Consider the following 24,332-nt stretch of genomic DNA (forward strand, 5'->3'; position numbering starts at 1 on the left):
AATTCAATAAACGCCATACACAATATACATCTTTTAAATAACGTTTCTTTAATTGTGAACATTCCCAACAAAATAGCAATTCGCAAAATATGAAAAACGAAAGAAAACAAAGCCCTCACTCTTAAAATTGGAAAAACAAAATTGAAAAACAACGTCAAGTAGAACACAAGAAATGTACATCAAAGATTGAATTCTAAAATGCCATTACATGGGGAATTTTTTTTTTGGGGGGGGGGATTCGAACCCCTGCTCTGACTCAATAAAATAACGCTATTCTGCAGCGGTTATTATGTATCTTTTAGGCGCCAGATGAGTGGCAACATTTTTTTCTTTGGAAAGGGGGAGTTTACATAAGAGTAACGCTGGACGTTGTGGAACCCCACTCATTAAAAGCGTTGCTCTTTGATAGGGAGGGTGCAATGGAAGGGTATTGTTTCATTTAGGTAAATTTTAGTACAAACGAATTAATCTAACAAAATGGAACCCTCCGTTTTGTCCACGATATTTTGCTCTTGAATCATAATCATCATAAAATATAATTCGATTTTGATAAATGACACATTACACACCTAAGTCTGTGGGCGGAACCTGGGGGTGGAGGAGCGGGCAACAGCATTTCAAAGGGGCCGCCAAGGGCGGATCTGCAACAATTCTCACAAATATTTAAAGTAAATTCGAGAAAAAAAAAGAGAGGGGGGAGGTGATTGTGGGCTTGGGAGGAGCTGGAACTCAATTAACGCCACGAGGGCGCTCTAAGAGCTCCGTGCGCTGAAGAGGGCACCCTTTTACCTAACGACGCCCCATGAGCGGGACATTTCACTGGTTGACGCGCACCATCCCTTGTGTGTGACGCACGCACACCAGGGGATTTGTTCTATTAACACGCAGTGGCCGCGCTTCGCGGCAAATGAATTGCAATCAGGCAAGATGGCGTCAGTCAGTCACACCAACTGTACTTTCTTTGCCGGTGAGGGGGTGCTTGTGAACGGAGCGGATAGCCGTGGAAGCTGCCCATTATGTTCAGGCCTGATATCAACTTCAAACATTTTTTCTTTTATTTTTTGACGAAACAGAAGTTGTGGATTCTTCCTCTTGCCGTAAAATTGTTTGTGGAAAATAGCGAAATTTCGGGTATATTACGGGGTGCACACCAGAAAATAGGCCGGAAATTGTCCGCCGAGCTCACGAATAAAAGTTACACTTTCAAATTATTGTATATTACAGAGTTTTACGAGACATTGTCCGAGTCTGTGTCCGTCAAAAAGTGGAGTGGAGTTCAGAATCGAGTCAGTCCTTCAACCATGCTAGTCGCTCCGGTGCTAACACCAGAGAAATACCTACCCACATTTTAAGACACGTAAATGTGCGAACTCCGCATCTGCTTTGTAAAGCACTCGACTACAAGTTTCTGGACAGCCAATATACGTTAGGGGCCTCCGATATTAGGCAAAAAAAAAAAAATATTCGGTCTCTGGTCAGACCAAAGTTCCGGAATTGACGCGGCCACGCGGCTTTTTTTTTTTTTTTTTTTTTTCCTTCACGCTTGGATTGTACAGACAAGATGGGTACTATTTTGCTTTTTTTGGTGTCCTCATGTTCATTGGTGTCCTCCATAATTTGCCTTGGTGCTTTCGATCATTTGCCTTGGTCCAATTTCCCATTCCTTGGTCCCCTTTGGTAAAAAAAATTGAGGAGGTGCGGAAATAGAGGGCGCTGTTGGAGCTACTGTGGAACATTTTGGAAAAAAAAGATCGACGCGCATGATTAAAATCGACGCGCGCGCTGACCAGAGACCGACTTATTATTTTTTTTGGCCTTATGGGTGATGGGCAGAAAAGGAGGTGCAGCCATGGTGTCGTTAATGGAATTCGATGTACAATGCAATTCAATGCAATGCAGTACAAAGGTCATTGCTAATTAAGCGCTCTTACTTGTATGGTTTCACAGTGCTGAACAATAAGTATAGACCATTATGAAAACGTGATTCATTAATGACATAAATATGTCTTAATGATCTTTCCAAAGACAGCCAAGGAAGTTCAATACATGCGGGAGATCATTCCAGAGCCGAGGTATGTGTCTCGTGGATACAAGCACATGTTCTGGGCAAATGGGACTGGCCAGGACTTGCAGAGTGATGCGGCATGATGAGAGAGCCAAGATAGGTCTTGTAAACAACAGTCAGAATTTTAAATATAATACCTTGATTTATTATGTTTAACTAAATTCCTAGCCAAATTTTTAATAATTATAGTAAAACCAGTCGATATTTTGACTAGGTTGTTTTGAGAGTGTATTTTAACAAGGAAGTGACGTGATCGCGTTTTGGAGTCTGGAAGACTACACAATTTGCTTTGCTGCACAGAATGAACCATTTGTTGTTTATTTATAAGAAGAAACCCCGTGCAGAAACAGGTAAAATTGTTCAGATGTTTGCAGTAAAATGTTGATTGTCTTTGCAAAAAAACTTTCTCCCCGAATTACGCAGTATGAATGCAGGAAGTTAAAAAAAAAATTAAAGTGTAAAATTATTACAATTTGTATGAATTAAAATTAGACCATCGGCCTCGGTCCAAAATATAAGCCATTTGTATCAAATGAGGGGAATAATCATTATAGCGATTTTTGGCAAGGTATACACTTCCAAAGTTTGAAAATATGTGATAGCATTGCAGCAGTGGCAGCTTTTTGGATATTATCACTTTTTTCCAAAATGTCCTTCAAAATGCGTGTTACTACTCTAGGGGCGGTATATACCTTGCGAATGCGCACTATAATCATTTATGCCCTGATTTGATACTGATATGACCGAACCTCCTGGCAGATGGCCTAAATGACATACAGGGTGAGTCAAAAAGCACGAAACCCAAATGTCGGGACTATTGTTTTAGTGAAGTTCTGCATTAGCACTTTCAAAATCTCGGATATGAGAGCCAAATTCATAAGCTTTCTTTTAGTACAAGAAGCATTCCATTCAGTGTACTTTTCAAGTTACGAGATTTTAAACACAACCACCGTTTTAAAGTTCTGTCCACGGATCACACAATATGTGTGCGTCCTTTCGGCAAAACGAAAACAATTCACACACATCCCTATGTGATTTGTTCTCATTTTGCTGAAAGAACAATTACCTTTTTGTGATCCGTGGACAGAACTCTAAAACGGTGGTTGCGTTTATAAGTCAGTAACTTAAAAAGTACATAAGTGATTTGAATGATTCTTATACTAAAAAAGCTTATGAAGTGAGCTTTCATATCCTAGATTTTAAAAGTGCTACATTTAGAACTTCACTAAAACAATGGTCCCGACATTTGGGATTCGTTTTTTTTTTACTCACCCTTTATAACGGATATCATCGCTGTAGCCACGCGAAGTCAACCGAACGTTGTTGGATCATATGTTGTTGAACGGACAGAAGTTGACTAAGAGGGAGGTCGTACTCTGATGTTGCTAGATTTTTCGGTCTTGGGTTTGCACAACTTGTAATCTATTTTCATGTTGTGCCAATATAAATTTGGAAATATCGGCTGCTTTGATTTTAGGATGTTGACAATTTGCCACGATGTCTTGCAAAACCTTATCTATCACCAGAGATGGGGTGGGAATTAAACAGCCAAAATCAAAACGATTTCACCAAAACAGTATAAACGTTTCATAGCATTCTGTGCATAAAGCTGATGTGTAAAGAATAGCTGCAACAAAATTAAACATCAATGAAAAAATCTCTTAGACAAAATGTGGTTTACTTTTAATACATCAATATTTATTTCATCCTTTCATTTGTTGAATTATTTATTCAAAAATATGGCAGCTATAATTATACTTGGCATCCAGAGATAGGAAAATAATTCTTTAATCAGGAAATTTCAAACTTTAATCCCACTTTTTTGATCACAAGAAGTAGTGCGTCACGCCAATCTCACCCTTCCGGTAATACCTGAAAAATGAAGGAGATCAAAAAGGAAAACAAATTAGCAAACTATGAAATGTGAGCTGCTCAATTCAAAGATGTTTCCAGAATGGATTAAACTCACTGTTTTCCAAATGAATAGGTGAAAACATTTGTCACCTAATAGTTAAATAAACACCGCGGGAAAAAAGGAGAAAGTCCACACTCATTGGAAGGATATAATTTTGAATCTGATCGTCTTACATGTATGATGACACAATGTAGCTATCAAAATATCCCAAAAGGTTTATATAAACGACGTCATCATTAGACAATCAGATTAAAAGTAATAACCCCTTCAATGAGTGTAGACTTTTTTTGCAGTGTTTAGTTAACAGTGGGAAGACGAAAAACCGTCCCTACTAAAATCCATCATTAAGATCAACGAATACATGTATTTTGTCACATTGACTATAATGACTTTGTTAATAGGTTGCATCTTTACCGAGGACGCACAACTAACTGCAATGAAGTCAAAAGGACACAGTCTGACTCGATGGCTAGATAGCCTTTTGACAAGGCCACAATGGTTAGCTTCGAATAGGCCAGTTCGGTATTCCAACTGCGCATGTGCACATTTGCCGTTTTTTCTTTCGGGATAAAAATTTCATCGTATCCGTGCAAAAGCATAGCGGGGTACCAGCAAAATTGAAGAGATCGTCGTGTTCTTAAATATTCCATTTTGAAAAAAAAAACAAAAACATGTGGACAGCGAAGTGTTTTTAGGTGTCTTGTGTGTCAAAACGTTTTGCGAACGAAGGTTCCATCTCTTTTCGATTGCACGAACAATTGTACAGAATGCAGATTTGGTTACCACGTCCCCCATTGTCTTGTGCATTTATCTGCCGCGGTCATCCCCCCAAAATCGTCGAATCTTGCTGTGCGCCAGACTATATTGGAATACCGAACTCGCTTATTGGATACCAAGGTTTGTAGACGTGAGGCACATTGAGCGGTGACTAGACGGTACTGGCCGTGTGACGTTTTCATGAGGCCTTTTTGGAATTGTTCAAGAAGTGGAAAGTCATGAGTAGCTAGCTAAACTTGTGCAAACTCCTCACCTATTTAGTTGCCGATGTACAGCATCTTGTTGGGGGAGCCCCAGCCAGGGTTGGACACCACGTTGGAGGTGGCGCTAGCCAGCATGGAGGACTTCAGGGCGGCTGGGCTCAAGCTGCGGTTGTTACCAAGCATAACGGCAGCAGCACCTGGAGACAGAACATAAGAACAGGTGTACATAAGTTAGCCTGTGTCATTAAATCAATGAAGGCCCATCATGTGTTTTCGACGTTAAAAAAATCTGGTGTAGACATTCATGCCTCTGAATTGAATGAACATTAATTAACGAGACATAATGGGTTTTTTTTACATCCATATCTTTCAAAGCCCAATGTAATGGTGGTGTAATATCTATAGACCAGATGCACAGTAAAGGAAATGCAAGACCCTAATATCAACTACCCTAAGGGTATATTATTAAAGTGTTTAGAGAAAAAGACGAATTCATTGAAAAATAAGAACACGAGACTCAACAAACAAGCAACTTCATTATGATAGCAAGTCTTTACCATTCTGAAAATTCTTCCTAAAGAGGTCATCAATTTACCTGCCCTTTAAACATAGATAGTGCCGAAAAGGTCACAAGGCTTCTAATCATTCCTCCACCCTTCTAGAGTCCCTTCTAGTATTCTATTTTTTAAAAATCCATAAGTCGTTTCCAGGCAAAAGAGGTAAGATGTCTTACCAGAGACGTGTGGACAGGCCATGGAGGTACCACTGATGGTGTTGGTGCCCCAGTTGGTGGTGTACCAGGTGGAGGTGATGTCCACACCTGGAGCGAAGATGTCCACACAGGTACCGTAGTTGGAGAAGGAAGCACGGGCATCGCTGCTGTCAGTGGCACCCACGGTGATGGCCTGTGGACCCAGGTAAATTTGGGAATAAGGGCTTAGTTATTTATCACTTGCAGTGAGACAGCAAATATGTAGCATTCATAGAACCGGGCTCATCGAGCTTTTTGAAAAGGCCCTCGTGACTTTGGAATGCGGAACCAAGCGAAGAAAGGATTTCCACCAAAAAAGGGTTGAGAAATGACAAAAGACATTCTTCAACTGGCGTTGTAGCTATACCTCTCAGTCAAGTGTAGCCAGAGTCTAGTCACGATGGTCTTATCAAAATGCCATTTCTCGCACATTGTGAAACAAGTCATGCTCATGAAGTCATGCTCCTCTTCAACACGTTCCGGTATTACAAATATGTGTTATTGTGCGTGGTACAAGAGACCAGGGAATTATTAATAAACTATCTGCGTTCTTCATTTTGCAAAATTGTTCAGACTTTTTGAAATAAGTGAGCCAACTCACGTCAGAGACTCTAGCGGGGGAGGAGTTGCAAGCATCCACGTTCTCGTTACCGGCGGCCGCAGACACGGTGAAGCCGAGGTTGATCAGGTTCTGGACGGCGCCATCGGTAGCAGTGGAAGCACCACCACCCAGGGACATGGAGACTACAGCGGGCAGCTGGCCGTTCAGACCAACCTGGTCAATACCTGTTGATTCAGGAAGGCGGGGAAACCCGTCACATTTGAAATTGTGGAGAGCCTGTTTAATGTAAAATGTGGTGACATTTTACGCAAGTAAAGAGTGAGGACAAAGGCGGTGCCTGCCATGTTAACGCTTAGCCTATGTGGTTATGTTTTGGCCTTATTCTTGTTTTCCATTAGGACACAATTTTTAATATAATAACCCAGTTTAGATCGCAATCTGAGGATTTGAAGTATTTGCTGGTTACAGCATTTGCAAGCAGAGTTTCAAGGAAGATCACTTCGTTTTTGTACAACTTACCGTCGACAACACCACTGTTGGAGCCGAATCCGATACAGCTGAGCACACGGACACCGTACAGGCTGGCGCTGGTGGCTACACCGTAGCTCCTGCTGCCCACGGTACCGGCACAGTGAGTTCCGTGACCGTTGCAGTCAGTACCTGATCCACCGAGAGCATCATACCAGGCCACGGCACGGCCGCCAAACTCCCAGTGAGATGGGTTGACACCGGTGTCGACCACGTACACGTTAACACCAGCGCCGGTTCCTATAGGAAGAACACACGGACAGAAATACATTAATTGCTTTATTTCTGTAAATAATAGGTTTTAAAAAAGTGATCGGAACCCAGTCAACCCACGATTTTCTTTGTTCTCGTATAGTTTTTCATAATAGTAGAAGAGCATTATACTCTGCTTAATATTATTCAGTTCCATTCAGCATTCGGTTCGACATCTGAACACATTCAGCTCCTATTTATTTACATTGTGTTAAATATGGAAGAACAAAAAAGTCTGCAACTCTTTTTGTTTATAGATTGGATTGCGAATGAACAAAACCATTTTGAACTGAGTCGAACCTCATCACTTTCAACTCAATCTATCGAATCTGTGACTCGACAAGATTCGAGAAAAAAAATGAAAACCGTCTTAAAATACATTGTAAATTAGTAACCCAAGACTTCCAAAATGGGAGTCACACACTCACAGTCAAACATTAGAGATGAACTTAGGCCCCAAGTACATGTACAGGATGCTTTTGGAACAAAGAGTTATTATCATTTTATAATATAAAAGAGACGTTTTACTCAGAAATCGAGCTAATATGTGATCAGAAGTGCAAGTTACTGCGGGTGCAATTGAATTAAACCACGGGTGCTTTGGTGCAACACCAGTGCACATTCCAGATTTGTTTTGATACAGAAGGGAGTTTCTTACCAGCGGGATTGAAGGAGCCATCCAGGGGAAGGTAACGCTGATCCACACGGTCAAGACCCCAAGTAACGGCCTGGGTCTTGACGACACCATCCTCCTCGACGTACTCAACGCCATCGAAGCTACGGATCTGCATGGTAAATAATACAGTAGGGCACGAGGTATGGTATAACATGGTGCTGCTGCTGATGGCGATAACCATAAACATTGTAAAACAAAAAGGCCATTAAATGAAAATTGCCTTCATCTTCCTTTTCCTCCTAAACTAGGTTCAAATACCCCAGAAGAATATGCTGAGACAAACCCTGGGAATCAAGTAGGGACTGAAAACCCAGTGAGGGTCTGAACCCAATACACATATTCCAGGTGGAAGGCGAGGAAAGTACCGCTACGCCAACCTGACTCCCCTATTATCGGATGGTGAAAATATCAACTTACAGAATCAATGAACCTGTCTGGGATGCTAGCCACGAAGGCGTTCATGACCTTACGGAACTTCTTCATGACAGCGACGGGGATGTTCAGGCCCCTGGTGCGGGTCTCAAGACGGTCAACAAACTCATCCAAGTTGGAGCCCTCCTGTATGGGAGAAACAGATTACGGGTAGGTCATTTCGGTTCACAGTTGACTTATTATGTAAATGCTACCATTAATTAGTTAAATTTATTACAGGGCCTATTTTGTTGGCCGTAAGGTAAAACCATCTAGAGTGACCTAAATGTCGGTTAACCCCGAAGGGGCCGGGGGGGGGGCGGAATCCGCCCCCCCCCCCCCTCAACATTTTCCGTGAGCTGTTATGACTTTTTAGCCTCGAGCCTTGCGCATCTTTTGATACCAAAAACATAAAAATCGGACCACGGGTTGCCGCGTAGCGAAAAATTTTCCGGCGCTACGCTCCGTGAAAACTGATTTTTCGCATATACGTCGTGTACATAGAGCAGAATTGCCATTCGTACATATGAATAATTAATTAGCCATAATTCCAAAACCCTTTGGCCTATAGTCATGAAATTTCTTGGGTATGTTAAGGAAGAGTTGCTCTATGCATGTGCCGAGTTTCAACATTTTTCGTCACTCGATGGCCGAGATCTTAGGGGGGGGGGCGGAATCCGCCCCCCCCCGGCTGAGAGATGGTCAAAATAATCCGGCCCCTTTAGGGTTAAAACGATTGTCAGTGAGTAACTATTCAAATTAATCTTCTTTTTCTGATTAGTCTTTCTATAGATGAAAAGGAGTTTAGATCTCGAAACCTTGGATAACGTTTTTTTTAATACCCGCATAAAAAAGAAATGAACAATTTGTTGCTCAACCCTATTCCCTGAATTTTGGTAAAACTGTTGGGAAATTCTTCACAAATGTTGGTAAAATCTCGAGCGAAGAAAACAACGTCTCGAATGAATAAACATGCATCTCGAATTTGCGGTAGAAAGACATTGCACGATATTTTGTAACATTCTGCTTAACCAGAAGGACCCAACCTAATGCTGTCCGACTTGCTAAGTCACTATAATTATGTAAGCTAAATTAGTACCATCCCATTTTTCAGTTTCACTGTTGAGTCTCAGACACAATTCTGATCATATTCTAGCCCAAATTGTAGTGTTACTTTTGGCGTTGTCTACTCTTACCTTGAGCTTGATGATGTATCTGTTGGGGATGTGCTGGTTCACCTTCCTGAGGGGAGCCAGGGCGGCGCTGGCCGCGGCCACGCACAGACACAGGAGCACGAAAGTCTTCATGGTGAGATGGGTTCTGTGATGGGACAGAGAAATTCACCTGTCAATCCATTACCAGTTGGCTTGTTTTAATCTGTTTGATTAGGCTTTTCCTCTAGATTGAAGTTTAGTACGCGTATACATTCAGAGCATTATTTTGTCTGCTCAAAAAGGTAGAGACACTACAAGAAATAACATAAGAAATTCGGACAAAGTGCGAAAGGCATCGTGACTTCGTCACGTCGTGCGTTGTGGCTTCATCTCCCAGCCCAATGCCTGCCTGAGTCACGAGGGCCTTGTCAAAATGGTACACAAACATGTACTACAATGAAAGAACAGTGAAATGCCGCTACGAACACCGATATAACAAACATCCCTTTGGCTCCCGAAAGAGTAAATTCTACAAAACAATACTTCGAAAATGTAGACCAACATAATGCAGAAAAACAGTGACCGTGCAGCAAGCCATTTTCCCCGTCACTTACCTGGTTAGTCAGGCTTGTAGAAGCTTGTGGTCTCAATGCTCCCTCAGCTTGTCTTTTATAGCCACTCGGTCCCAACTTGCAAACGTGCTTGTCGGAATTGTAATCTTACTTTTCCGGCTTAGCTTGCGTAACTGAAGCCGCTTAAAACTTGCCTCCTGTAACAGGTGTCGCAGCTCCCATAGGCGCATAGTTTTTATGTGCGAGTGATACACCTCCAATAGCCGAATGTCCAACCCCCTATTTCCCAGTTCTTTATTCTAGTTCTGATATTTCTTGCAATAAAGCGTATATTTTTCTCGTAAGATCAGAATGACACCCTGCTTATAATTCTTCCTTCCTCTTTCAATAAATTAATGGAGACATACAAAAGAATTTTCGAGTTAGACCGCAGTTTCGAGTTAGACCGTAGTTTAAAGGGCCCATGAAAGGCATTTTTTTTAATGCAGTCCATGAAAATGCACATTTGTGTCCTATTTAACCTTTTCTTTTTCAATTTTCGTTTTGTCAACTCAATTGTATTTTGGTGCCTTTTGTGTTGTTATGCTAATGCGAATTTCCATATTCATGAGGGAACTTGTGATGTCATCGCTGTGATGTCATCATGGTCAACCTCAATTTTACAACTATTCCAGCTCAAAAGAGTTGCTAGAACTTTGGATATTTTGCTGTCGTAAATTTTCTTTCGTTTAGTGATTCGTTTGTTGTGTCAGTACATGGCAGTATTTACCAATGAACAAGCCTTTCTGACGAACTTTTTTTCAATGAGCAAATTTGTGGGTCCACAATAATATTTGAACAGAAAAACCTGAACTAAAGAGTGTCTTCCTGAATGACATCATAGCAACAACGCCCTCAGTTGTTCAGAAAATCATGAACAATTTTAAATAATTATAGAAGCGCACTCTTCAATGCCATTAACTAAAAACGGGTGTCAAATAGTTTCATACATTTAAAGAGGAGTAGAAATTTGCAACAAACATGTGTTCCCAAATAAGAGACATTCAGCGCATGAACCCTTTGATGCATATCCACGTTTTTAATGGCAAAGGCGATGCACAATTTGGCAGGAACGTCAAAATGAATATATTGGGTTGTTTTTCATGCCGGTGCACTCTAAACATGGAGTCGCCAGTATATTGTAGGGTGACGGGTAAAAGAAAGAGGAAAATGGGAGATGGGGGCGCTTTATGATAGCGGAAAACATTCAATTTCTTTTTGTTTGTAATGTTAAAAGTGGGGGAGTAACTAACACAATATTATTGATTTCGCCCTCTTTTTTTTAATTCACTTTGTAGTCTTCTTTTCTTAATCTGTGGGTTCCCCCGCGTGCACGCGGTGTAGTGAATACGATTGAAATATCGCTTCATAATATTTCTCAACGAACCATTTATTTCTCTCTCTAGTTGGCCGATCGAGACACACATTTACATCTTTGGAGGTTGGACAATTGGATGTTTTTCGCCATGAAGTAGAACGCGCTGTCACCTTGCATCAATATTGATTGATTTTTATGCAGGGATACTATTATGCAAGGACTGTCCGCAATGTAGCATGAGACAAGTCCCACCTGCTCCATCTAAATTGTTGCTTTCTGCTGATTGAGGATGCAAAATAAACTGCAAGGATTTCGGTAAAGAAGAGCCACAGTCACGAGGGAAAGAATGCTTGTACTGCTTGTCTGTCCGAATATAGTAATCGGAAGTTGTGAAGTAATTCCTTGATTAAACGTGTGGGCTGATTTTTCATCGGTCGGTGCCAATGTCTGATTTGAATGTAAATTGTACTTGTTGCTCTTACTAAACAGTAATTACAAAATGCATTTTTTTCTGTGCAAGCTCGGAAAAAGCACGGCAGGGGCGGATCCAGGAATTTTCGCAAGTGGGGGGGGGGGGGGGGACGGGGGTTCATCAAAAAGCAACAGGCCTCCGAAAATCAAATGGGGGAGGGGGGAGGGGGGGGGGAGCTCGTACCATGCTTTCAATGGAGGCGCTGTTAAAATCAGACGATTATTAACACTATATCACAGAATAGTGTACATAATGCCCCTAACCAAGCTTGCTCTGTCCGTATTTTGTGCAAAAGGCGAACATTAGTACCAGTAAAAAAAAATGTTTGTCAGAGCGGGGTGGGGGGGGGGGCGCAATTTTGTTTTAAAATGAATGTCTATGGAAATATGTTTTGCAGACAGTATTAGTATAAAATAGATAGAGTAAGAAATAAGGATTATACTTAACAGCCACTATCACAGTCAATCTTAAGCGGATAGTCTAAAAGTACGTAGTTTGCGGATTATTTGCTCATCTATTGTGGTGTTTTATCGGCCCGCTGTATTGTATCCAAAGATTAGTGTCTTTCTGAAAGGTTATTTGTCATTATAAATCCAATGTACCAACGAAAATATGTTCTTGTGTAATGGGTAAAATAGGCCATACTAATTAAAACTAGAAGGGGGAAATATGAGGCACGTGTGGTATTTTCAAACAACGATGAAAATAAAAAACCAACAGCAAAAGTATAGCCATTTTGGGACTCATCCCAAATTCCAGCAATAGCCCCTTAGCTGGTTCAATAACGCACTGCATGCCGGAGACGCCAATTTAGCCTACGGGAGTAATCAGTTGCTTTTGTGTTCATTCTCTACAAGGTTTCTAACGACGCTCTTTATTTGTAAAAATAACGGGCAAAAATAATGGGTCATTAATTCATCTACGTGGATGATTTTGTAATTATGAAGGCATTGTTCCCACCCTGCCCCTCCCCCCCCCCGGCGGATTTTTTTGACAATTTGTTTTTGTGAGCAATGATTGAAATAAATGTTATAGAGTTCTTCTGACATCAATCCTGCACCAAAGAAAATCGGCTCAACAACAGTTACAATGCGCCGTGATAATGTCCATATAATAATATTATATGTAGTACAAGTACGCATAATAATGGTCAGTTTTGAAGAGCGCCCCCATTTGGAAGATGGGTACCCCCCCCCCCCCCCTGCTTTTTGATTTTACGGAGGGCAAGTGTCTGTCCGGACAAAAAAAAACCATGTCTACATTTCGGGGCAGATGTGCGGTTGCCCCCCTGACACTAAAAGCTGGATACGCTGCTGAAGGCACTTTACCATTATTGTTTCGTCCTTCGGATGGGACGTAAAGCCGTAGGTCCCGTGTTTTGGGTAATGCACGTAAGAACCCAGTAACACTTAAGAGAAGGGGTTTGCCCTGGTGTTTCTGGCAGTGGCTGCAATATGCGCCGCAGCACCTTGTCAACCCTTATAATGTGCTACATAATGAGTCTCATATTTCTGATATACTTTATTTACCTTTCTTTGATAATAGACATAATTTCCAGCGCCTTGAGTACCTCATTGTTGGTAGATACGTGCGCTATATAAGACTCCGTTATCATTATTTATTATTATTGTATTAAAATCGTGAACATCGTCAGACCTATTTCAAAAGGCATATTCAAACTATTTACAATGAGATTTTGTAATCAAAACTTGAATCAGAACAGACGCAGAGGTAATACATGTACAGGTACACACACGTTTGTACGAGGATTTTCTTTTATTCTTCTTCCCTTTTCCTTTGTTTGTACCTTTTCGCAACAGCTCTCATTGATTTTGTGAACGTTTTCTAATCTAGGTCGTTCTCGATTTGGTTCCTGTCCTCGATTCATCTATGATGTTGCACGTGTGTGTCCTCGATTTACTCCATAAACTAACGCTGTATAACGATCTTTGCAGGGTAGTCTACTCTGCTCCAATCGCCGAATGTCCAATCTTGATATTTCGTGCTATAAAGCGTATATGTCTCTCGTAAGATCAGAATGACACCCCGAATATGATGTTCTTTTCCTATTTCAATAATGTAAGCATATACAAAAAAGTTTCCATCGAGTTTGACCGTATTTATATACATGTACATATCCAAGATTTTAATGACACGGGCGATGCACAATTTTGGCAGGAACGTCAAAATGATTGTTCAGTTGTGTTGATGGCGGTGTAGCATGGACTACCCAGGGGAGGGGAGAAGGAGGAGAAGGGGGCGGTGGGGGATGGTGGGGGACGGGGGGGGGGGGTCTTTTTCAAAGCGGGTGCATTCGATTTCTTTTTTGTTCGTAAGAGTTAAACCAGGGAGTGGGGATTCTGCTAGTATCAGTTACGAGGTGCTTTCAAACTAACCCAATACATGTATTTGATTTCGCGGGGTGACGTGCTTCGCGCGGCACCCGCTAGCTGGGTGGGGTCATATACTTTTGTATTACTTTGACCCCAATTTGACCTGAAGTGGGCGTGATAAACCTCGGTGCAGCAATTTTGCCACCTTTTTCATCATGAACGTTATGTTCTGCGTAATAGCGATACGTTTCGGAGTGTTTTCATAGAGATAATGTTGTTGGCCTAATAGTTAAGTATTCAAAGTCTGCAAGAAACAAATTTGCCAACAAACACCCCCCCCAAGTCATTTTGCACGTGCCAACCGTGACTTCAGAGGACAGTGAAATCGTAGCAAATGACTTCAGACTTGTATACATATCTTTCCATGAACTGTTGCACTTTGTGTGCTTCTGCAGACTCCTAAGGCATTTTACAAAAACGTAACCATCTTTTTGTCGAGTGCAAAATGATCAAACCGGTGGGTGAGTGGCTCAGTAAGTACCTGAGCAGTCTCAGCAAAGAAACCAACATTCCTGACGCGGATTTGCTGATCTATTCTGGATTTACCAACAACAGAGGCAAACAAATTGAATTAAAAATGGTGCGTGCTCTCAGTGCTTACAGCACGCCTGTTTGGATAACCCGATGCAAAGCATAATTATAATTTCAGCACTCGCACACTACGACAGCCAACATGATCAACATGATTAAAACTTACGGCATGTAAATCCGCGTCAGGAATACCTAGTCCTCAGACCATTTGCGTTTCCTTGTTTTTGCCTTTACAAGGACAGCTTTCCCGTTCGATATTTTACGAAATGTTCCAAGAAGAGCCAATTTTCTTTCAATTTTTGTTTCTTCCGTTAATTCTTTTGAAACACAGATGATTTAATTTCCTTTTAATTTGTGTGATTGAGATGTTTATGCATGATTACTTTTCTTAACTCATTTTGTAAATACATTTGTAAATAGATGAAATAATCTTTTCTTTTTTTGCTAAAATGCTGTTAATTATGAATGTCATGTTTTATTTATACGAATAAAACCTTTTACAAAAACACGTGACACACCGACTTCAGACATCAGCCAGAGACCGTAAGATCTTTTAATATAGGATTTCTTCCCGTCTTCTTCTTATTCAGGCGGCTCCCCACTTGACGACGATCAAAATATTGCTCCATAATATTTTCTCAGCAAACCATTTCTCATTTCTGTCGTCGTAGTTGTATCAGTCATATTTTTGTTTGTTCCCGGTCCGTTGTAAGTTTAATTAAGAGTATTTCGTGTTTAATTTTCATGGCGCATGTGCATTGAGCCTGGTCATTCATATTCCGATGTACGGGTCCGATTACGGGTACTCATTTTCTTGCACTCGTTTACTCGCATACTTGTTTTCTACGTTTCTTGTACAATTGTTTTCTTCCAAAACTAAACAAAACAATAAATTAACATAAACAAAATCTCATTATTCGGCTCAATGCACACGCATGCTCAGGTGCCCATTTCTTACAAGCTCTGCTTCTTTATGGGCCCCTCCACAGTATCTTTCATACGTGTTGTTTGCTTACCTTCGACTTTATTCAAAGTGTTTTCTGCTGTTCTCTATAAGATTGTCATTGTCACTGATATATTTTTTTGGTACTGTGGAAATAAACTGAACTGAACTGAACTGAACTCTTCGGAAATAATGGATAATATTTATCTTCTAGATCTCAGTTCGTTCCGAACGACGTATGTACATCTTTGTGGGATGGAATATGAGATTTTTTTCGCCGAGAGTTAGACCGCCCTCGCACCCTGCATCATTATTGATTCATTTTTTTATGAGGTGGTAATTCTGTGAGAAATGTCAGCAATGTAGCATGGAAAAACTCCAACCTGCTCCAGCATTACGTAGACATTGAAGAATTCCTCTCTGCTGATAGGGGATTCAGGATGTCGGTAACGAAGAGCTACAACCATTAGGAAGAATGTTATTTTTTTCCCGCAGTCATTAAGGATATAATGATGTTTTTTTCCTCCCTGCGAATTTTGACCTCAAGGTTTTTGAAGCCCTCTGCTTGTAGGCTGGCTCCAGTCCCCAAATTATCAATGTGTAAGTGGAGCGGGAACCAGTTTACCACGAGAGAACTGAATGTATGGCCGAAAAGTATCATTCCGTGCCTAGACAAATAGTCATTACAAGAGGATTGTTTTTCTGTGTAATCTCGAAATAAAAACACAACAGTCCATCTTGAACAGATAGCAGCCTATTGTATAACAAGAGCGAAAACAGCCACTATCACAGTCAGAGTTGTAAACGAGTCACTGATTTTTTGTGTGACTCGAGTCGAGTCGAGTCATTTGCTTGCAGTGACTCGAGTCGAGTTGAGTCATTTATCCATAGGAACTCGAGTCGAGTCGAGTCATTTACTCATATGGAACCCGAGTCGAGTCGATTCACTAAAAATTGTGACTCGAGTCAATTGAGTCATTACAACTCTGATCACAGTAAATCTTAAGCTGATGGTCTTTAAAAAAGGTAAAAAAAATACGTAGTCTGTGGATTATATCCAGGGATTGGCGTATTTCTAAAAGGTTCATACAGACTGTGCCAAAAAAGTGCAACATTCAGAAAACAAAAAATAAAAACTTTGTCATTGAAATTATATAGTACATTAAAGTCTGACTATTTTTCAATCAACTCCTTTTTACCCCATTCCATTTGGGTCTCTGTATCAAGAAATACAATCAATTAAGTGAAAGGGTGTAAATTTTACTTGGGCCACTCTCACCTGTGATGTCACCAACTTCAATGCCTATTCAATGCTTGGCCCAGATTCAGCTTGTCCAGGTGAGAGTGGCTCAAATACAATTTACACCCTATCACTTAATTTATTGTATTTCTTGATCTTGTGACCCAAATGGAATGGTGTAAAAATGAGTGGATTGAGAAATAGTCAGGCTTTAATGTCATATATAATTTTTTAATTATTTGTTTTCTGAATGTTCCACTTTTTTGGCACACTCTGTATGTCATTAAAATGTGTTCTTGTTTAATGGAAAAAGTAAGCCCTAAGTAAATCAGGTGGGGGCAGAATACGAAGCGCGTGTGGTATTTTTCAAACAAATGAAAAATAAAAGCCAAGTACGCACTGCATGTCAATTTACGGGAGTAATCAGGGTGTTTTTATGTTCATTCCCTACATTACAATCTCTCTAACAACCCACTTTGTTTGTGAAAATAAAGGGTAAAAAGTAATTGGGATCATTAATTCATCTACGTAGGTGATTTTATTATTATAAACTTACTGTTCCCAACTCTAAGGCCTACCACTTCTATGCTGTTTCTGATCAGTCTGTATACAAGCAGCGAGTTCCGAAAACAAGTCTGATGGAGACAGGATAGGGCCATGGGGACAAAGCACATTTCCCCCCCAGAATCACTATATTTTCCAGCATTTTCCCGATTGATCATTATTTTCGCGGGTGTGCAGGGACGTTTTGCCCCCCCCCCCCAACCCATTAAACGAACTACAATATGATTTCGCGACTCTTTTTTTTCTTTTTTCTTTTCTTTTGTTGTTCTCCTTTTTTATTTGCTTGTCGGAAGCCCCCCCCCTCGCGACGCCCATGGATAGGGCCTATAGGACTACACGTTTATTTTGTTTTTAGACAATTGATTAGCATGTTCAAATGATGTTGAACATCGTCAGACCTATCTCAAATGGATACCCAAACTAACTTTGCTCAATGTGACATTGTTATAGGTATTTGATACAGAAAAGACGCAGTGGTAATACATGGCGATCTTTGCACTGTACTCTGTTTTCCAAAGTTTCAAACTAGTGACTAGATTGAGAGTGCAAATCACTATAAATTTGGATTGAAATACTGTGAAAAAGAATCCCTTTTGTAGAAAACAACTTGAGTAAAAACTTGATCTTTTTGACAGGATTAATTTCACTATTGATTTTCTGATCCTTAATTTCATTCGCATGGAGTGTTCATTCGAGGAGAGTTATTTTCAAACAAAATTTTTCGCCAAGACCGTTCTTCGGAGACTGGCAAACGTTTGCGAACTTGTGCAGGTCCACAGGTTCACGTCTTCAAGGTAGAGTACACTCATTTGCAGCTATCCAAACAGTAACTGACGAAATTATTGTTAAAAAACATTACGTGGTTTAGTAATGGCACCAAACTCCCTGTGAAATTATTCGTTCTGGCATGCTGTCTGCACGGCAATGCTTTTAATAAAAACCAATTGGGCATAAGAGTATGATTCAATGGTTTCTCCGTGGAATCATACGTGTAACAGTATCACTAAGGAGACAAGTTATCGTAATTTCTTCGCACGATGGGAGACATCAATCATTAGGGAGACATTTTCATGTCTCCCTAATGTCACAGCCCCCTTTAGAGGCACAAGTTTGTTGTCGCAATTAGGTTACATTTGTTGCTCGTGGTATAATTAGTAAACATACCGTTATTCGTGGAAAAAGGACATGGGAATATTGGGTAAGGACACATTTAAGTTTAAAAAATTGTGTGCACAAGTCTTTGGGGATGTCTTCAAAATGTCCAATCCAGGGTAATTATAATAATAATGATAATAATAATAATAATAATAATAGTTATCGATAATTGGGTATTAGAGAGACATTCCCGTAGACTTGTGCACACATTTTTTTCCCAACTGTAATGACCCCTAACCCTAATTTTACCTGATCCTACCCCCACGAATTTCGGGATTTTTACTAATTGGACCACGAGCAATCGATCTAGCCTATTTGCGACAAAAAATTGCCTCACGGTAGGGGATATGGAATTAGGGAGACACTGAAATGTCTCCCTAATTCGACGTGTCTCTCAAAGGTATAACTTATGACGCTAAAGTGTCTCCCAAAGGGTATTACTACTATTACTGTAATAGGGCGACAGGTTTTGCGAACTCCGTCCACAATAGGGCGATACACCTTATTGAGGCGACAAAATAACTGTCGCCCTTTTATGAAAACGACCCGTAGGACAAGGAATTTTGCTGTCGCTAACCATATAGATCGATTCCTCATGGTCCAATTATTACTAATACTAAATTTCGTGGAAAAAACATAAGGTGAACTTGGGTTAGGTGACAGTTTAGGTTTGTGCACAAGTCTATGGGAAAGTCACCCTATTGGGGCGAAAAGAGTTATTGTTATACTTGTTATTATAATAGCATAGACAAAATTTTGTAATGCACAGGATCCACCTGAACGAATTGCTGTAGGCGCAGAGAAACAATAATAAAAGGGAGCTTTATATATAGGAACAATAATATAATGAATACACAAATGAAACTACATGGAGATGATACAAACAATAGAGCACGATGATCAAATATGAAGGAGCTATTTAAGTACTGCTGAAAAAAAGCGCGTCTTCAGAGCACATTTCAGCTGCTGTGAGGTATAACAGTGACATTGGGGGACGTATGAATTATTTCGTATCTTTGAACCAATCCAAAACGGTTTAAGCACGAGCATATGTGAAAAGTTAAACTTCTTTGAGAGAACATGCAAAACGACGTGTACCATCGGAAATCCTGATCGTCTATCCTGAAATAGTAGCGATAATTAAGAATATATTTATTTCAACTCAATTCAAACAACATGTTATGGGCTTAAAACGTAATAAATAAACGAGTGTGTTAACATCATCCCAAAAAAATCCGCAGCTAGAGTTGAAAATGCCCGTATTAATATAGGAAGGTTTTTTTTCACAAAATAAAATTAGTGTGAAGGCCACTTCTTAATACAATCATGGATACATTTTCTTGAGTAAAGCTTAGAAAAACACTAATACTAAAAGACAGGTCAAGTCAGCTGATTTTTTACCACACAAAAGACCTATACCATCATTGCATTGTCATCTTGTCATCTAGAAATCTTTCCAAATATGTCGGGATTCCAATTTTGTATGGGTTGTGTGTTTGTGTCTTTTTGTCTTTGTGGTTATATTTTGGACACTATCACAGGGCTAACAAATAGTGTACACCTATTGCCACAATATCACACTTTTTTTCATTTGCATCACTTTTACCAGTACTTCCATACTCACACCTAAACACAAATACTTCTTCATACAAAAAACAAACACACATTAAAGCATGCAGGAGACTGCCTGTGCCATTCAACGCAGTTTCCGACGTCCTTGAACGCAAATCATTTGAAGACATTTTTTTCCCATTTTGATAAAATTAAAATCGCAGACACAGGCTACAAATCAGACGGAAAATTATTCGAGGCATCGCCACACAATGGCTCCATACTTAGCCATTCATTTCCACAATAGCAAGGTAAATTAAATAATGTTATTACGGACTGCATTTTAAAGAATCGCCTTTTATATAGGGTTCGTCGTTTCGTTGCGCTGAGAAATACAATGGGCACGTTGCATTTAATTAGCCATATGAGGGGGAAATCACTCACGTCAGACAAAAAAATCAAAAAAAAAAAAAAATCAGTGGTTTCATACACCAGTAGATAATTCCACTATGAGATTGCACTTTGTACACGGTAGCAAATCCGTGAATTCGGATCGAAGGAAATTTTGGAAAATTATTTCCTGCGCAGTTTGCATCTTCAAGAAGACAACACTGTAAGGTGTTTTCTTTTGATGTGAATGTTCTACTGCACAGTCTCCTAAATACTGCTAACAACAATTTGATAGTAAATTAATTTAAAACAGCGCGGTGCAGACATTATTTTAACCAGTTAGTATGTTCTATCAAGCTAGTGTCCACTCATATCGCCAGCAAAATCAAAAAGTAATCAATTTTTTTCTCCTTCGACTTTTCAGCATTTCACACATGAACGCAAACTCACGAGTCCCCTACTGTGATCTTGTATAATGGGATGATTCACCCTTTACTTTCTGCATGTGCGCAGGTGAATTTACTCGCGTCACTGACTAGGATGCGTCCTCCTTAAGGAGGAGTGAAAGCATCTGCTCAAATCACGTGGAGGGTCATTATTCTCACTGAGTGCGGATAAGCAGTAAGAACTTGCATAACAAATCCAAGTCATTTCAAACTGTGTGATACGTGCGAGCTGGAACGAAAAAAAATGACTTTCAACAGCACCGTGGACGGGCTGGACTACAAGTCACCCCCTCCATGGTTTGACGTTCTCCGCATCTCCTCACTGTCCATCGTTGTCTTCTTCATCGTGAGCGGGAACATCTTCTGTTTTTTCGTCATCCAAAGTTCCCGTCAGATGCGTAAGGTGAGCCGCATTTTCATCGTGTCCCTGATCGTTGCGGACCTGTGCGCAGGGTTGTTCTCAAGCGGGTCCCTCCTGGCAACGGTAGCCGTAGGACATTTGGTCCCTGTCGACATTGCAGAGGGGCTCTGTAAGGCCTATTTTATGGGAGGGATTCTCTTCAACGGTGGGTCCTTTATATCACTCCTGACTCTGATATGTGACTGCTACATTGCCCTGGAGAAGCCTCTTCGGTACCCGTCTCTGCTGACCGCGCGTCGGGCGTATAACATCGTCTGGTCCTTCTGGATACTGATGGTCAGTGTTACAGTCGCCTATGGTGTGTACTTCGGAACCCTGCCGCACCACCGATCGGAATGGCATTGGTGCCTTGCGGGAATCAGTCCATCCAAAATAGAACCTTACATCTTGCTGTTGTTACTTTATGCAAGTGGGACGGTGGTGTTGCCCTTGGCAGTGACATTTGTGCTGTACGGAAGGATCCGTCTGATTGTACACCGTCACAAGGCACGCCTGGCACGCATCACTCCGCCTGGCCACCCATCCCAACAGCGCTCCAACGAAACTAAGTCACTGACTACTTTCCTGATGGTCAACTGTGGGGCTGCATTGACTTCCCTGCCCCTGAGTGTGCTCCTAGTCTACTCCTACTGGACTCGTGAATTCTCCTTGTATGGCATCAGCGCCGCCATGATTGTCAGGTCCTGCAGCAACCTTCTGAACGTGCTCGTCCACACCAGACGCAACGGGGAGTTCCGGTCAACGGTAGCCCGTGTTTGTGGTCGTAACAGCAGGAATGCTCGTAATAATACAGGTACAGCAAGTGTAGCCAACACACGACTGAGTTGCATAGCTCCTACCATAGGTTAGCCAAATGTCATGGTCTATTTATGAGCAGAAATACAAAATCTTAGTGTTGATTGGGATCCAAACCAAATGTTTTCAAGTTTCGACCATCATCAAGTCAGTGCGTACTACACTAAAATATCTTCTGGCTCCACAATGAAAGGAAAGGCTGTTGTGTCTTACAAGTGTGTATCTTGGGTGGAGACACTGACATTCAGGTTGTCGGATTGCGATCTGACTGGCTGCCTTCTAACAGTGTTGCATCTCACATGGAGCAGTCGGCAAAGAAGGTGCTTGGCTGACCCTCTGAACGCCCTGTTTCGTCCTGTGTATACGATGACATTGATGAAACAGCTGCTGAACAATGACAACGTTGCTAGTTCAACAAGGAATTGGTCAAAAATGTAGGGAGAAAACTTCATGTAAAACACACAAACAACAAATGGAACACTGAAGGCTGCATAGGAAAGCGTGAGAATAAGAACGGTGACCAAGGCTTTCTTATTGCCAAGAAAACACTTGCAGAGTCCGCGGCAAACTCCATTACACAACCTTTGGGGCAACTGTTTGGCTCCGCTCGCCTCTGCTGTGTGTTTGCACGTGCAATTGCAGTCGGACGGCTTATTGCGCTTCTGAAATGCGGCGTGATGATTTACGATGTACAGAATGCGAATCGAAGCAAGACAAGTGACGCAAAATGGTATGAGGAAATACACAACGATGAAGCCAAGAAACACGAAAAGGGTCGCCCCACCTTGTCTGTTGACGATACACAACGACGAATACCCGTCAAAGACTACGAATCGACCCTCGAGTACCACCGAGAGGAGGATGAGGATGGACGCCGTGCAAAGGATCATGAGCCAGGAGCAAACAACCACGACGCACGCTCGACAAGAAGTCAGCATGGACCGGAACCTCAGCGGCATCTCCACGGCCAGATACCTCTCAATGCTCAGGGCCAGTACCGTTAGGACTGAGGCTCCAATTGCGACGATTTGCAGGACGTATAACGCCTCGCAGAACCGGTCAGGCGCGGTCCAGTTGCTGCCGATTGAGATGCCAATGATCTGCGGTACGACGCGCACTGGGATGACAACAAGACCAAGGAAGAGGTCGGCCACAGTCAGCGAAACCAGAAAGATGCGGCTGCTTCTCTTCAATTCCTTGGCTTTGATGACTACATACAGGAGTAGCCCGTTTCCTACGACTATCAGAATCATCAGTATAGCATACAGTACGATACAAGTGATCTTCTCTCCTGTAGATAACTCTGAATAGCCGCTATAAGTCTGCCCGCTGAAATTGCCCGATTCCTCCATGTTTACTTTCCTTGGGATCTGACTGTTAATAACATACGCTCAATTAGTTACATGCTTTTAAAGAACCTCACGCTCGAATTAACCATCGAGTACAATTCACATAAAGGAACACTGTCCACAGCAGTAATCTGCCTGACTCGATTGAAGTGTGTTGTTTCTAAAGCATGGTTTCAATAATTGGATGTCACGAATCCTTGTATAGCGTCCGATGTATGAAACACATGTACCAATATATCTGTTCGCCGTTGTTGACCTGTTACTGTCTAACCTAACACTGCCACCTTTCTTTTAACGTGAAGTCTTATTAAACGGGGAAAATGCCAGTCCTTAAAGACAATGATAAATCACTGTCCCTCCTTCACCACACGCGTCCCTAATGACTTTGTCTTTACTTTGATTGATGACCTTTCATGTTGTTGCACCGTTTAGGTAAAAAAAGAAGAAGAAGCTACGTCCCTGTTCTATCAAACTCGTTCTTGCATATAACGATCGATCGGAGAAGGCGGGCTCAAATTATGAGCGTATAAAAACAGTAATTATTACTTAGTAGAAGATTAATGTCAACGCTAATTATCTTGAAAAGCATCCCTGCATGATGCATTATCATGGTTAATTTGCTCGTAATCTGTACGTCGGAAGCTGAGACCTATGTACACACAATGTCCGGCCGCGAATACATCAAAGGAAGCGACGTATTCAAACATTAGGACGGAATACCATCCATGCATGTGTTTGGGCTATACTGTCGTATAGGTTAATAAGATACGTTTACGTGGCAGTGCTAGATATATGAACAACGTAGGCCCTACCATTTCTTGCACTGGAATTTACAATCATTTTTACTTGACAATCTGTG

At 41.2% G+C, this 24,332-nt stretch overlaps 3 protein-coding genes across 3 annotated transcripts; 1 reads left to right on the forward strand and 2 right to left on the reverse strand.

Moving 5' to 3' along the window:
* Window positions 1-3,738: 3,738 nt before the first annotated feature.
* LOC119726585 (aqualysin-1-like) lies at window positions 3,739-9,971 on the reverse strand. The gene is made up of 9 exons (XM_038198320.1): window positions 9,909-9,971; window positions 9,337-9,460; window positions 8,147-8,287; window positions 7,712-7,838; window positions 6,793-7,041; window positions 6,313-6,497; window positions 5,694-5,865; window positions 5,011-5,157; window positions 3,739-3,937 (listed from the first exon to the last, which is right to left on the reverse strand). Exons 2-8 carry the CDS (start codon window positions 9,445-9,447, stop codon window positions 5,015-5,017), a joined length of 1,128 nt encoding a protein of 375 aa, XP_038054248.1. The 5' UTR covers window positions 9,448-9,460; window positions 9,909-9,971; the 3' UTR covers window positions 3,739-3,937; window positions 5,011-5,014.
* An 11,181-nt stretch (window positions 9,972-21,152) lies between these two features.
* Window positions 21,153-22,178, forward strand: LOC119726376 (alpha-1A adrenergic receptor-like). Its single transcript, XM_038198031.1, has one exon. It carries the CDS (start codon window positions 21,153-21,155, stop codon window positions 22,176-22,178), a length of 1,026 nt encoding a protein of 341 aa, XP_038053959.1.
* A 155-nt stretch (window positions 22,179-22,333) lies between these two features.
* On the reverse strand, window positions 22,334-23,476 carry LOC119726377 (beta-1 adrenergic receptor-like). Its single transcript, XM_038198032.1, has one exon. The coding sequence runs from the start codon at window positions 23,474-23,476 to the stop codon at window positions 22,334-22,336; it is 1,143 nt and encodes a 380-aa protein (XP_038053960.1).
* Between the last annotated feature and the right edge of the window lie 856 nt (window positions 23,477-24,332).

The sequence above is a fragment of the Patiria miniata genome, unplaced genomic scaffold, assembly GCF_015706575.1.
Source record: "Patiria miniata isolate m_02_andy unplaced genomic scaffold, ASM1570657v1 HiC_scaffold_2, whole genome shotgun sequence".
NCBI classification, from domain to species: Eukaryota; Metazoa; Echinodermata; class Asteroidea; order Valvatida; family Asterinidae; genus Patiria; species Patiria miniata.